We start from the raw sequence: 14,938 nt of genomic DNA on the forward strand, positions 1-14,938 counted from the left end.
GCCGCTCTAGGCCGCACCAGGCCCGGGGCACCGGGACAAGCCACCTCCCCGCCTGAGGGCGGAACGCAGAGACCCCTTCCCGCTGCAGGGCCGGTCCCAGCCCCGGGGGACACCGGGTCAGCTGTGTGGCTGCGGGTCCTTCCCGTCTGGCCCCTTCCAGACAGGAGCAGGGTCGTGGTTGTTGATGCCTTGTTTTCTTAATTTATTTTTTTTTTTTTTTTAATTTTAACTCATCTGCATGAGGGCGAAACGAATCAGAACTATCAAATCCGGCATATGAGCCATAAAACTGTTCTACATCTTTATAGGCCAATCGCAGCGTTTTGTCCTTTTGTGTATTCCTGATGGCAAGTTAATTGTGCTGACTGCTTCAGCTATTCTTAAGGAATGGCTCAGCTGAATAAGGGGACAAAAGCTTTTGTGGGAAGTTTTTGTCCTCGCATGTCTGTGCTTTGGTGATTTACAGTATCATTAGCTGGTCTCAAAGGACTGACCTCTCTTCTATCCATCACAGCCCAGCAAGTAGGGATTATCAGCTCCACTGGGCACAACCACTTTGCCTCTTGGAGATGTAAAGGTAGGTCCTAGATATTTCTGAGGAGGCAAAATAGCAGCTTATTTACTTTCATTTCCTGGAACATGCCTTGTTTTATATTCTCTTCATGGATTGACACGGAAGTCCCTTTGTGATCTGCAACAAGTGGTTCTGCCTTTCCTCGTGAAAGCGGAGTGTTATTTCTTGGTTTGATTCAAACCCATTTTATTAAAAAATGCTTAGGGCTCAATCCTGTGCTACCCATATTGACAGAACATTTCAGCATGCTTCTGACGTGGAGCCGGTTAGCAGTCCCAGTGACACATAAATTAAAGTCTGGAATGTTCCCAGTTAATTTATTTAATCCTTGATTTCCACTGATACAATCCGGGCTCACAACTGTGCTTGAAGAAAGAAATGCTGGAGGCAATGGCAGGAGCAACCCATCAACTGCTCAGCTACTCAGGCCAATCAAGAAACTTTGCATAGATTAAGATCAGAATTCATGTATTTATTCATTTATGATAAACTGTGAGACCCAATAGTGCAGGTAAATCTCCTAGTACCTTATATCAGATCAAACAATACAGACATTTTTCCTGGTGTTCTTGAATCAAATCAAACAGAAATCCAATTAAGCAACAACAGCATTACAACAACCATTTTATGTAATAAAAATCTCAAGGGCTAAACGTTTACATTTCAGAAATCCAAGAGACACAGGCAATGGCTGTTCCTCCTGTAATGTTCTCTACTTTAATTACAGCTTTGAGATGAAAAATTGCATAAACGCGATCCTCCCCGCAGCCCCTATCTGCCTGATTTATAGCACTTTTTCTTTGCCAACCTTTTGACTTCCCAGCAGAGGGGTGGAAGCAGCCGCAAGGAGACACCGTGACGTGGACACTTCCCTCGCTTGTGTCCCTGAGCCATTGCCAGTGACGTATTTATAGTGAAGAAAGCCAGTGCAGGAGAGAGAATTGATGCTGTGTCCTTTGAGCCATTCCTGGGCTGGGGCTCTTGCTTTTCCACTGGGAAAAGTGACTAATGGTTGCTGTGAGAGGACTGGGAAAAATGTGAAGGCATTTGTGTAACAAAGAACTATAAATCATCTCCAATATCCATCACTCACAAAGAGATGCTGTCAGCAGATTCAAGAGTGAGGAAATGGGAAACATTTTCTTCATCAGTTGACTGGGAAATCCCTTTGTGTAAGGAATAAGGAACTTTCCTCCCAAGGCGGCAGCACCATGTGCCAGGTGGGAAGAAAGCCATGCGCCAGGAGCAAGGGGCCCTTTGGCAGGAGCCGCCCCCGGCCGCACGCCTCCCATCTTCCAGCATGTGTGGCTTCAGGATCCTGCCTTGCCCCAAGGTGCTTCCCTGGAGCGGTCGGAGGGGCCAGTGCCAGGCTCGGGCTGCGAGGGGTCATGTCACATGTCGGGAGTGAAAGGGAAAAGTTGATGAAGTACAAAAACGGAGCAACTTAAGTTAATGCAAAGCAAAACTGCTCTTGTCATGGCATCGTGTTTAGCTCTGCTTCCCCAGTACTGCTCTATCAATTACTCATTGCTAATTGCCAAGTCAGTGCTGACACCAGATGAGCAGCAAGGCCTTTGCAGGGTGCACGTGGTACAGGAGCACAAGCTGTTCATCTCAGCCCATCCACTGGCGCAGTGATTAATGCTCCAGCAGCCTGACGTAACCTGGGCAGTCCTGTGTTATTAGCAGCGCTCGCGGGGCTGGACCTCAGTGCCACAAAACTCAGCTCAAAACTGCCCCTGACCTCCGAAACTCATCCCGTGTCTGGATCGACTGCAGCTGATTTCACTCTTTTTCTGTGACTTTAAGCAAGGTGACTTAAAGCCTCCCATATGCACGCTGCAGAAACCCCACAAGGCAAACCCCTTGCTTTGCTCCCTGTAATTGTTCTAAACCAGTAAAGAGAAAGCAAAGTGCCTCCTGCCAGGCGGTTCTCACTCCCTCTGCACCCCAGCAAACAGGAGTTGCCTGTGCCAGCTGAGGGGGGCATCAACATCCCACAGCTGCACCCAGATGGGGCGAAGGCTGCAGTTGCCGGACCATCTCGTGGTCTTTACATTAACCCCCCTGCAACTGCTTGTACGTGCTGGGGAACACAGTGCTTCCGACACACCGGGGCTGGCATAACATTATAGCAGGGGAGGGTAAAGCCTTGTTCTGCTTGGAGCTGCTGGCTGGATGCCCACAGAGTGGCCTGGGACGTGGGGGAGAGCCCGGTCTGTACGGTTTTCCCCTTTCATTTGTTATTCCTGCAGACAGTCCCTGGGACCGCAGTAGGCAGAGGCAGGTGATTAATAGCGGGGCGCACTCCTGACCCCAAAGCAGACCCCGTCCCACAGATGTGCTCAGGGGACCTCTGCAGTGGTGTACAAGCAGCCCAGGTGAGATGCACTGCTCAGGTCACTGGGCCATGCCCGCCACGCAGGACTGAAATAAAAACCCGTCAGATACCAAAGCAATTCTGGTGACTCAGTGTCATGACGCGCACACAGCCAGGGCAGAGATGCTTACCTGTTGCCGGGGGCTCCCCTCCCGAAGAACGCCAGCTTAGACCGCTATCTTGCGTGTGTGCGTTTGTTTAGCAGGTGTGAGACAGGAGTTAGAGGACGGCGCTTGGCAGAGGAGGAACTTTTGCATATCTGCTCCCCACGTCCCACTATCCTACTACATTATCATCACTAATATGCACATAACAGTCAATTAGGCGAGCGGAGTGCACTCATGACCTCTGATCCCTGCTGTGTCCCCCAATCCATTAACAGGCCCTCATCCTTTAGCTCTCAGTATGAATTGATGTAGCATCTATTCTCTCTTGGCAAAGAAACATGCTTCCTCATTCATCTGTCCATTTCCACTTTCTGTTCCTTTGTCCTTCCCTTCTGTTCCCTGTGTTGCTAACCTGGTCACAACTTCTTGACCCCACATCCTTGTCCCTCCCAAGGGTGCCGTAATCCCAACCGCTACCAAAAAACTTTTACTTTTTTTTCCCTTTGCCCACATCTTGCTTAGCAAAAATGGTTTCCAGCAGGGTGGGACCTTTGATCCCCTATTCAAGAAATCCTTGCAATGTTTTTTTTAAAGACTTTCTTTCTAAGGCAAATGAATTCTTCATAAAGGGGGAAATGGTGTGCTGGTTGGTCTCTGTTCATCTGAGGAAGACAAATGATCTCTTTTATTACTTGAAAAAGCATAACAGTGGAGTGTGTAGATTTGTGATTTATCTGCAATAAAGAATACATTTGAGCAGCATATTAATTACAGAGAGGAGAACTAATTTTGCTGAATATAAGAGTAAAATCAAAGTTCCTGGAATTAGAAGATAATGTAAAATGCCTGAGGTTAAGGTTTTGTGTAACTCTGTATTACCCACGTACTGGGATGGGACAACGCTTTAGTGCACTTTTGAGTTTTTGGACTTAAGTTTAATCCCCAAGTCAGAGAAATCAAGTCCCAGGGGTCAGAGACTTCTTCCCCCCTGGTGATGCTAGTGGCCCCCACAACACTCCGGTTCCTGGGTCTGCTGAGCTCTTCGTGGCCGTGCCTACCACTCCTCTGCCCTGGTGCTGCTGTAGGACCTGGTGGCCTTTCACCATCTGCAGAGTGGGCAAATTACCCCTCAGGATTAAACGAAGGTGCATGCTGCAAGCTCCCGGCTGAGCGCCGGAGCCCTGGAGCCTCCTGTGGGGCTCTGCCTCTGGGGCCGTGGGCTCTGAGCTTTTATTAAGGCATTTACCTGTCTGTACTGAGGAGTTTGACCACAGGCAGTGAAACCAAACTCCTACAAAGATCCTGTCCCTCATCCCCGGATGATGCAGGGACATGTCTCGCCCATCTCATCTGTGCAGGAGATCTTGTAGCACTCGCAGCAAGAAGGCAAGTGGGTGAGTTGAGTGTCTGCCTGCAAAGCTTTCCATGTTTTGCAGAGCTAACAACATGGAGCAGTTCACAGGGTTTGCTGGCCGGACTTTGCTGTGGGGGTCCTGCTAGTGCTTCCAGCTGGAGTGGTGGCCCTGGTTGCTCCGTTGTAGGATGCCGAGCACTGCACAGAATCATAGAATCATTTGGGTTGGAAGGGACCTTAAAGACCCTCTAGTTCCAACCCCCCTGCCATGGGCAGGGACACCTTCCACTAGACCAGGTTGCTCCAAGCCTCATCCAGCCTGGCCTTGGACACTTCCAGGGATGGGGGATTCACAGCTTCTCTGGGCAACCTGTTCCAGAACATGCACTGGTCTGTCACGGTACAGGACAGTGAGGTATCAAGGCTTCCCAAGATCTCTGCAGACCGATGAGCCCCCAGATTTGCAGGTCCCTTGGCTGTCGAGGGGAGGCCAATGCAGGGCAGCGCAGCAGCTGGGGGGGTGGGGTGTCACAGCACCCGGGGCTGCAGGAGCAATCAGGGACGCACAAAGCAAGGCAGAGTGAGGTTTTCTCTGACCGCTGAGAGCACGCAGCAGTGCCTTGGTTTAGGACAGCAAATTCCTACAGTGCTGTTCTCTGCTGCTGCTGGTCTTCATGATTCACATCTCTTTCCCCCATCAAACCTTCTCACATTTTCAGACTTGTGAAGACCTCCTGCAAATGCATCAGGGAAACCCCATGTCAACAGGGGATGGGATCAACGCATGCTGCCCAAAGCTGCCACCCGCCTGGCGTGGGGAACTCCTCTGGCTCCGTATACCAGCTTCCACAGGCAGATCACGGCGCAGCGGGGAGCTGGTGATGCCTGCAAACAGCCCGGCCTCTCAGAGCAAGCACTTTCTGCATTCCTCTCTGTGTACTCCTCAAACTCTGCCACCAGCCCAACCAAATCCGTTCAAAGGCTTCAAAGGGCAGAGCCTGTTTACTGTCCACAGGGGACCGACAACGCTTTCCCTTTTGCCCCATTGAGCAGAAAGGCAGTGCCGAGACACTGGGCAGCGGTGTGCGGGACTCAGGCTGCACCAGCGGCTCTGCACAGTCCCACACCACTCCTGCTGCTGGTTTTCCTGAGATTTCCAGCAGATCCGGCCATCTGGCTGGACTGGCAGAACAAGTCTGGGAAGACCACAGGTCTGGAACCAGGCGCTGTTGTGCAACTGCACGTTAGGTTTACACGTGCCCCAAATGACAGTTATAAAGTGGCTGAAGTAGCGTGTCTGTATTCCAGTATCCCTGGAGAGCCCGTTGCCTTCACAGCCCGCAGGATGGCTGCTCCTTCACAGGGATGACCTGGGACTTCTGTAGCAATCTGTGTGCTCGATGCTGGCCAACACGAGCTGGACTGGCTGCAGCAGGGCCAGAGCCCAGCCAGCACTGGGGATGGCAGCTGAGCCCCAGCATTGCTCCAGCAGCAACGTCTGCACCACCACTGGGCTGCCGTCACGCACTGGGGGATGAGGAGCCCAGCACCAAGGTGCCCCAGACCTCCAGCCAGGAGCTAGCACTCTGGGTTTGGCCCTGGACAGGGTTTCCCTGGCTCCGTTCCTCCCCACAATTATGGAGGTGATAAGCGCCAAGGAGCCCTGCTCCCTGGGTACAGCTGCAGCCCCACGCCAAGGGCTCATGCTCTGATAAAGCCCTATCGCAGCTCTGGAGCAGGCAGCGAGGGTGGCATTAACCTGGTTTTGACCCAGTGATTTCACCAGCATCATCGCCTGTGCTGCAGCACAAACAGGAGGCAGCTGGGGCATGGGATTTACCCGTCTGGGCAGGCGTCACTAGGCTGCACTCTCCTCTGGAGGTAAAGGAGAGGGCATGCTCCTGCCCAGCACCTCTTGGGGCTTCCCCACACCCATCTCCTGCCCCACACAGCCTGCACGTCCCAGCTGAGGAAAGGGCATCAAAACACAGCGAGGTTTGAGTGGTAACTCCCTGGAAAGAGCAGGTCCATGCATTGCAGAGACCCACAACAGCCCTGCCCTGGGTGTCACTCCCCAGCCTCGATAACGCTGTGATTTGGGTTTTTCTTTGCATTGATACCTGCTCTTCAAATTAAATGCAGTGGTGTACCTATGCTCTGCCGTGAAGAGGCTGCGGTTTTTTATGAACATGAAGAGTGACCGATAAAGCCTTGTGTCGGCCTGTGAGCTCTCATGTCTGAGGAACTCCCTTGGGAACAGCTTTGAACTATAAAATAATCACCCAGCCCTGTAAAACTGTATTGGTCAGAAAGGAACTTTGTCACGTTTCTGCTAGTTTCCTTGCTCCATAATACCTGCATCATGGACAAACACGACATGCCCAACAGCAATGGGAGGGGAAAAAACGTAGTAGTCTTCCAGAAGCCTCATTTAACAATTTAAGAGGGCATCTGTGAGAGCAAACACCCCACCCAGTGTTTCTCCAGCTTGGGGTGAGGTCTGGGCAGGGAGAGGCTCAGCCCCAGCCCTGCTGCTGCAGAGGCTGCTTAGGGAAGCAGTTTTGGGTGGTGCTTCCCAGGGCAGAAAGGTTTCCTCAGCCAGAGGTTAAATCCAAATCAAGGACACCTTTCTCCCCACAAACATGCTGGCACATGTAGCATCCTCTAGCGACCCCTCATACTTCCTGCTCCCTACCCAGGGGTGGGTGATGGCACACGACAAGCTGTTGGCAACTCATAAACTCACACCTCTTGGGGAAACACTCTCTTTTCTATTTGTTCTATCCATATTATTGATTTTATCCTGCCTGTTTTATCACACACTCGTTGTTCCGTGTCTTTGTTTGGACACATCCTACGCCCTTTTTCCCCTAGTTCTCTTTTGACTCATTCTCCCCTCGAACAGTCACCCCCGATGCAGCTGCATCTCAGTTGCCTCTCCCCAAGGTTTTCACTTACATTCTCTGCAGGGCTTTTTGGAGAGCAGCATTGATCCTGAACCACTTACCAAAGGGTGTTCTACAGAGTTTTCACTCACCTCTCAGCCTGTGTCTATCTTAAAGCTGGTGTGGAAACCAACTCCTAAAAGGTACCACTCCCCTCAGGGCACCAGCTCAGATGCAGCAGGATACCCAGGGCCTCTTTCATCCACCTGCTTCACACTGGATTATCCACTCCCCCCAGGACCAGCTCCAGCTAATGATGGATATTCATCAGCTGCGGAAGGCTTTAGCCTTCACGAACCACTCTGAGAGCAAAACATAGTTGGCATAAGTAGAAGAATCCAAGTTATTTCCACCGGGACACTGCTGGGAACACGTTTAGGAGCAGAATTTGCAAAGGGCTCAGCCTGGCGCTCAGGTGAATTGAAAGGGACTTGCTGAGCAGGAAGGTGCAAAGGGGATCTCAGGGTAAAACCTGCATCTAGCCTTGCCAAACTGCTAAAAGGGCAGATCTCTTCGGAGTGTGCATGAAAGGGACTGAGCAGTCTTCATGCTTCCCATCCTCTTCCAGCTTTGTGCCTCCAGCTTTCACCTGGGGTAGCTAAAATTGACAGAAACAAAGGTCTGTGGGAAAGTTTTAATCCACATGTCGTGCACTGGCTATGAAAGTGAGCAACAGATTGCTGCTCTGACAGCCTTTCCCCCAGCAGCCCACACTTGATTTCTGGAGAAAAAAGAGGGTGCCAAACCAAAACCGGGCATTTTTGAAGGTGATCAAAACCAAAGCCTTGCACTGCACCTTTCCCACTGGTGTGCTCCGAGCCGCTCAGCTACGTTACCTCTTCGCAGTCAAAGATCTTCAAAAGCTTTGCTGTGACCACCATGACCCTCCCGCCTCCCCCTCGTGCTTTACTGACCCACAAGCTCAGTATCCAAACCGGATGGGGTTTGGCTTTGTCTGGCATTCAGCTCCTAATTGGGTTGCTTAACACTCGGCTGCTAAAGTTCGCAGAGGGTGAGGAATAAACTGTGCTGGAGTAAGGGCAACATCATTAGTGCATCATGAGGAGGGTGAGGACATGGGTCTCCCAACCTCCTAGAGCCTCTTGGCATTTTTGGCTTATACCTGGGGCTTCATATAAGAAATACTTGACTCGCCACATTCAGGCAGGTAGATCAGCGTTGGAAGGGACAGCAGGAGGGACATAGCGCTCCTGCCTGCCGGACCCAGGTCTGCCAAACCATGGCAAATGATGATGGGGATTTACAGACCACACAGCAGCAATGAGTCAGAAGAAATGGTATTTAATTATGGTATACATTAAATTAAATGTCATTCTCAATAATGGTCTCCAGTTCATGATGACTTACTCACTGTAGGGCAACTCCTGTTAGTCCCAGCAAGGGTTAGGGTCTCACTGCGCTTGACATTGTACCTACACAGACCAAAAGAGCATTTTCTTGCCCCCGAGAAGGCATCCAGTGTTTTATTTCATAGCAGTGGTCCCCCATCCATTGGAACCTCTGCTGCGCTCCACCTCTAAACCACTCTCAGCAGTTGGCACATGCTGCAAAGCTCAGAAATAGTTTGCAGAAGTGGGGAGTGTTACAGCATTTACAAAGGAAGTAGGTATGGAGGAGCTTGTGTCTCCTGGGAAGGGAGATGATGCCTCTTACAGCTTCCGCAGCTCTGGGAGGTAGGACTTGGGCACCTGAAGCCCTTCAGGACCCTGGAAGGTGTGGAGCTCGGTGTCCTCAGCAGGTGCCCAGCGGGGATGTGCCCTCACTGCAGAGGTGGGCACATTCTCAGGCTGGAGATCTCGCTGTGGAGCTTTTCCGCCAAGAGCCGCTGCCAGGCAAGATCAGGCAGGCAGCCGACGCGGACCACAGCCCGTCGTGTTCACATCACACCCCAGTGCCCGGCCATCCGGCTGCGGCTTGGAGGTGGCACCATGAGGACGGGAGCACCGTGTTTACTGGGAAGGGTGGAGCCAACAAGGCTCATCATCACCCTGCTGATGGCGGAAGATAAACCACCTGTACTGGCCGTTTACTGGGCAGGAGACAACATAACTGGGCACCCAGTCCCTTCTGAGCCCCAAGGAGGAGAGAAAAGGGACACAGTGTCTGAACCCCATCCGAGGAAGAGCCCACTGGAATGTTTTGCAGTCTCATTCACTTCTGTAGCAGCAAATGCTACACGCTCAACTGGTGACTGCTGACGCTGAATGCTGCGCAGTGGTCTGGGTGTGTCGACTGGGCTGTTGAGCGCTCCCCCACCCCACCCCACCCCATCTCAGAGTCCCCAAAAGCAGAGGAGTCCCTTGAGATCTCTGTAGCAGCAGTTGTCCCCACACGGATCATCCGGGTCCTGCTGGGGCTTGGCTTGCTCCGTGCCCTTCCTTCCTGTGGGATGTCACCACGCAGAGGGCACGCGTGTGCCTGTCCTCCTGCAGAGCAGAGACCAGTGCGGCCTGACCGGCCTCTTTGCACAGGCCCAGGACTTTCAATTAACTCATTTAAAGGAAGAAGAGAAATACAAAACCAAACCCATCCTCAGCTCTGACCTTTACCAAAAAAAAGGGAGAAAGAAAAGAGAACAATATATACAGATGGGGTAATTGCACTTAATTACAGTAGTTTACATCCATTGGACAAAATTTACTTCTTTATATAAATCTCTATGTATAGGAGTGGGGAAGGCCAAGGATGGAGCAGACTGTACCTATATTTACAGTTTAATTGGCTCAGTTCAACAGCACACGCAATTCCTCCTTCCCAACACCAAGTAACAGACCCGAGTCCCTCTCAGTCTGTCGGGTGGAGGAGTATAACTTAAATATTATCCATCTTCCCCTTCTGCCAGTCCCGAGTACAGCTTGTTCCCAGTTCCTTGGGAGAGCCAACGGCCTCTTGGAAGTCAAACACCTCAGAAAAAAATCCCCAAGACACGTCTGGGAAATACTGCGTGGAGGGAAGGAGAGGCACGGTCCCGGGTGGGCACCCCACGAATCCAGGCTCATCTCCGTCGGGGCGCGGAAGGGCGACGGGGAGTCTCGAGCCTCCGGCTCCGTTTCAGGTTGCTGGGCTCCTCGCTGCGGCGCTGGGCTTCGCTCTGGCGACTTCCTGGGCTCGGCACCGGCGAGATGTTGTGGAAAATAAGATCCCGTTGCTATGTGCAAAAGCAGCGAGGTGTGGAGCATCACCAGGCTTGCAGGGGACACTGGGGAGGGAGGGAGAGAGCAGCACAGTGAGGGGCGGGCAGGCAGGCAGGAGGGGAAGGCAGCACTGGGGGGGCTCTGCAGAGGCACCACAAAGCATTCGGAGGCATCACCTTCTGCACCACCCGGCGCCCTCGACAGTGCCACACAGGCCCTGCTTAGCCCTGAGCTCTCCCCAGCACCCCCGAGGGCAAGGCAGAAAATACTTTCTGATACAAATATTGCCACCTTCTCCCAAATAATAATAATCATAATTTTAAAAGGGCCTGTTTGCACCCAGGCTGTTGCAGAGATTGTGCCACGCAGCTCGGCAGTGCTGCCAAGAGCAGCCAGGCGTGAGACTGAGCACAGGAGCTTGGGCTCAGGTGGGAGCGGGGCTGGGGGCCGTGCCCATCGCTGTGCCCAGCGTTGCCGTCACCTCTGGGGAAGCAACTGAGCAGCTCCCGCCGCTGCATTCACCCCACCGCAGCGGCCCCTTCTCCACCCCTCAGAGTGGGTTGCCCCACCCCGGGTCCTCCCAGTTACTGGTGGGGTAGGGGGCCAGGAGCTGTGGGTGACCTTGTGGGCTGGGGCACACAGCAAACATCGTAACGCAGAGATAAGGAGACGCCAGGAGCCTCCCTTGACATGTCATTAGGGACAGGCTGTGGTATCAGGTGTTTGCTAACGTAATAAAAATGGTGGCTTGGCCTCAAGCATTGTCAAAGGAACCGGGAGGTATTTGCCCCTTCCAGGTCTAAACAACAACATCTGATAAGCAATCTGCAGCATCGTGCGGTGAGGGGACAGCCCGGGAGGGTACCAGGGACATCCCTCCAGTCTCCGTCCCCGCCGGCAGGACCAGGAGCAGCTGGACTCCACCCCAGAGTGGGTTTGCAGGGTCTGATGTGGGGACTGTGGGGTGCAGAAGAGCTGCCGGGGAATGACAGAGGCTTTGCTTTGCACGAGGATGCCTCTCCTCTTGCAAAGAGGGGGTTGCTCAGGGAGCAGCAGCACGGCCTCCCGGGTTTGGCATTTCATGGGGGCTGTGCACCCTCCAGATGTATCTGTACACTTCCACCAGCCCTCACCCAGCAAACCGTGTTCCCAAAACACCTGGGGATCCAAGTGATCCTTCTGCCCTTTCTGGCCACCTCAGAGGAGCCCGTAGCTGCCAGACGTCCTTGTGCCCAGCGGTGCCCACCTTACAATGAGCCACAGTGTGCAGGAGCCAAGGGATGGCCCATATTAGCCCATCAGTGACAGAAACCCAGGTCACCAAAAATATTTAGGCATTTGAGCCATTGGGGGGTGGAGGGGTGGGTGAGCAGCATTTATGGGGCCTCCCTGCCACCTCTGCAGCCCTCCATTGGTCCCTCACTAGTGAAATGGGTGACCACTGAAAAAAGTCAGTGTTCAAGAATAAATGTTTCCAGTTTTAGCTTGAATATCAAATGTTGGTAGGAAAAGAGGCACCAGGGGCTGGGAGGCTGCACTGGGAGGGACAAGACCCCTGTGCCTGCTCCAGCTCTGAGGGGGGGGACAGGGACCAGATCCTGCCCCTGGCATTTGCAGGACCAGCCTGTGCTTGTTTGCCATGTTCGGGGGGCTAAGGGGGTGGGTGCGTGCCCCTTCGGTATTTTGCACCCGTGCACCAGAGCATCTGTGGGGGTCTGGCCCCATCTCCCAGGCCATGAGACCTCTTCCTGCTTTAATTAAAGTGCAAAAGCATGATGGAGGGGGAAAACTGAGGGAGCCCCCACCACCCCGGGCAGTGCTGCCTCAGGATAGGCTGATTGCAGCGTCCGGCCGGGCAGCAGGGATGGCCGGGCACTATCTCCTTGCCAGGGATATTTCCTGTGTGCCCAGGGCTCCTGTCGGCCAGCCCGGCATCAAAGGCAGCCTGTGGCGGGAGAGCACTATTAATCAGGGGGAGTTCGGGCTGAGCGCACACCAGATGGGCCGATAAAGCTGCTCGGAGGAAATGGTGCTCCCGAGGCGTGTGGCCGTGCCTGACCGCCTCCCGCACCCAGATGCACGGGCGCAGATAAATGGTCACCCCCAGCACTACAAAGCGCGGCAGCCTGACCCGAGCTGGGGGCGGTGGCGTTCATCACCCCTTCCCAGGCACCCCAAACCCTGTGGGCAGCCCTTTTCCCCCCTGCAGCCCCAGCCCCTTCCTTTCACCCCTGCCAGGCATCCACAGAGGGGGTCTCACAGCAATCCCACACCGTATTTACTCTGTGGTCATTGCAGACATATTTTTTCCTCTCCCCTGTCAGACCTCGGTAAGAAAGTTTATCTGAATGCAAGTTCAAGGCTCTCTCTTATTTATCTAGCAATCAATAAGTGCCACATATTTCCCACAGTCCCCAGAGCTGGCTTTTAGAAAGGGACTATTGTCTGAGTAAGGCCTTGCACACCTGATTTGAACCAGGATAAGTCCTGCCTGACACCTGCATCGGGCATTGGTAAAGGTTTACGGGCTGGGGGAAGTTGGGGTGCACTGCAGCCCGGCTCCTCTGCTCGACTCCAGCCAGGGTTGACCCACCCTGCACATGAAGGCAACAGAGCCTGCTTGGTCCTAAGCTCAGCCCAATTTGTACCCCGGTAGGATGCTCCCCCTCAGATGAAGTTGGACCTGGTACCACCAGGCGTTAGACAAGTCCTCATCCAGCACAGCCAGACCGTCACCCAAATCCCCATCACACTTGCCACCTGCCAGCCGTTTTTTCAGTGCCCGTGAAGGGGGTACCCTGAGGCTTATCCTCAGCTGCCCATGGGGTGCAGCACAGGCAGTGGGATGGGGTCTCTGCTACACCCCCCTCCAGCCCCATTTCCAGGGAAGAAACAGCCCCACTCCCAGCCCTGCGCACCCTCGGCCATGTCTGCCTGGCCAGTACCTGCTTACTGGAAGACATATTGGTCAGCGTGCTGATGCTGCTGGTGTCTGTCACCACCATCGCCGAGGGGAAGCGGGATGTGTGGGAATACTGGGGAGGCTCCTGTTTGTGTGCATACACTGTGGAGAGAAGGGAGACAAGCAGCCGTCACGGAACAGCTACCCACAGCCCTTGTGCCGGGGCGGAGCAGCCGAATGCTGCGTTAGGGCCGGTTGCAGGGATGCTGCATGGGAACAGGCATCGTGGAGACAGGAATGAGATAAAACCAGCCATGGGAAGAAACCACCGCCTGCCTCTAAGTCATCCCTTCTTCAGCTACCAGCTCGTCCAGGGAAACCAGGGGGACTGAATGGCTGGACTTGTAGCTCTGCAGAGCCCTGGTGCTGGAGCAGGGATGGGACCTGGATTATGGATGAGCCGGAGGGCTGAAGCCAGATCCCTTTAGGAAGCGTTTGCTTTGCAGGGATCACAATAGGCCCAGCCACCTCCTTCGGCAAAGCACTTTTAGCAGTAAGAGCACAGAAGGAAAAATAAAGTTTGTACAGAACAGTGCTGGGGGCTCCACCCCACCCGCAGGGCAGCAGCGGAGCTGTAGGGGAGATGCAGCACGGTGGGTGGCACGGGGGAAGGAGGGGGTGAGGTACTGCTTCTGCGCATCCCGCTCGCAGCCCTGTGCTGGCTGGTACCCGTCGAGAGAGGTAGCAGGCAAGGGCACAAGCTCAGGCAGGGAGAGCAGAAGCATCTTTTCCATCTGAACTCATTTTCCAGGCCCTTCCCTTCGCAGCTACCACCCGGACCCTTACTGTGCGAGTTCTGCAGCTGAGTTACGGTGGCCATAAAAGGCTGCTGTGTCATATGGCTGGGCGACTGCTGCATCAGTGGCTGCTGGTGCGGGCTGTGGAGCTGCTGGGAGACCGGGCCCGTCGCCAGGCCGGCCAACCTGCCAGCAACGCTGTTGATAACAGGTACGCTCTGCGCCTGCGAGGTGTTCAGACCTGGGAGGAGGGAGAGAGCAGAACAGGGACATCAGCGCTGATGTGAGTGGGCAGGGCATCCCCCTCCACGTCACAGGAGGGGGGGTCCATGCGGGGCGCGGGGGTGAGCTCGGGGCACACTTACTCTGTGCGATGGCCATGACTCCCGAAAGCGGCGTCATGATGAGGTTCTGGGACTGCTGCGGGTTGTGGTGGGACAAGCTGTGGATGTTGGTCAGGGTGCTCACTGGGGGCAGCCCGCCCCCCGACACAGAGATCTACCAAGGAGCAAGGCAGGACACCATCAGAGACACAGCCAAAGGGGCTGCTCCCAGCCCCCTCCCCTGCCGCAAAGCAGCAGCAGTGAAGGACTTCGCTGGCACTGGCTTCCAGCGCCACCGGAGCACAGTGCCAGGATATGGCACATCCCAAGCCTTTGCCATGTTGTCCCCCAAGTCCAAGCTCCTGCGCTTGGGGACAGCTGAGGTCTCTCAACACTCGTTA

General features: G+C 54.0%; 1 protein-coding gene across 1 annotated transcript; it reads right to left on the bottom strand.

The window, feature by feature from the left end:
• Positions 1-10,452: 10,452 nt before the first annotated feature.
• On the bottom strand, positions 10,453-14,712 carry LOC104516128 (hepatocyte nuclear factor 1-beta-like; the record flags this gene model as incomplete). The annotated part of the gene is made up of 4 exons (XM_010160351.1): positions 10,453-10,580; positions 13,461-13,579; positions 14,264-14,455; positions 14,580-14,712. Coding segments are annotated over 4 exons (465 nt in total), but the record flags the coding sequence as incomplete, so codon positions are not given.
• Positions 14,713-14,938: the final 226 nt, after the last annotated feature.

The sequence above is a fragment of the Eurypyga helias genome, unplaced genomic scaffold (assembly GCF_000690775.1).
Source record: "Eurypyga helias isolate BGI_N326 unplaced genomic scaffold, ASM69077v1 scaffold25271, whole genome shotgun sequence".
Classification (NCBI taxonomy): domain Eukaryota; kingdom Metazoa; phylum Chordata; class Aves; order Eurypygiformes; family Eurypygidae; genus Eurypyga; species Eurypyga helias.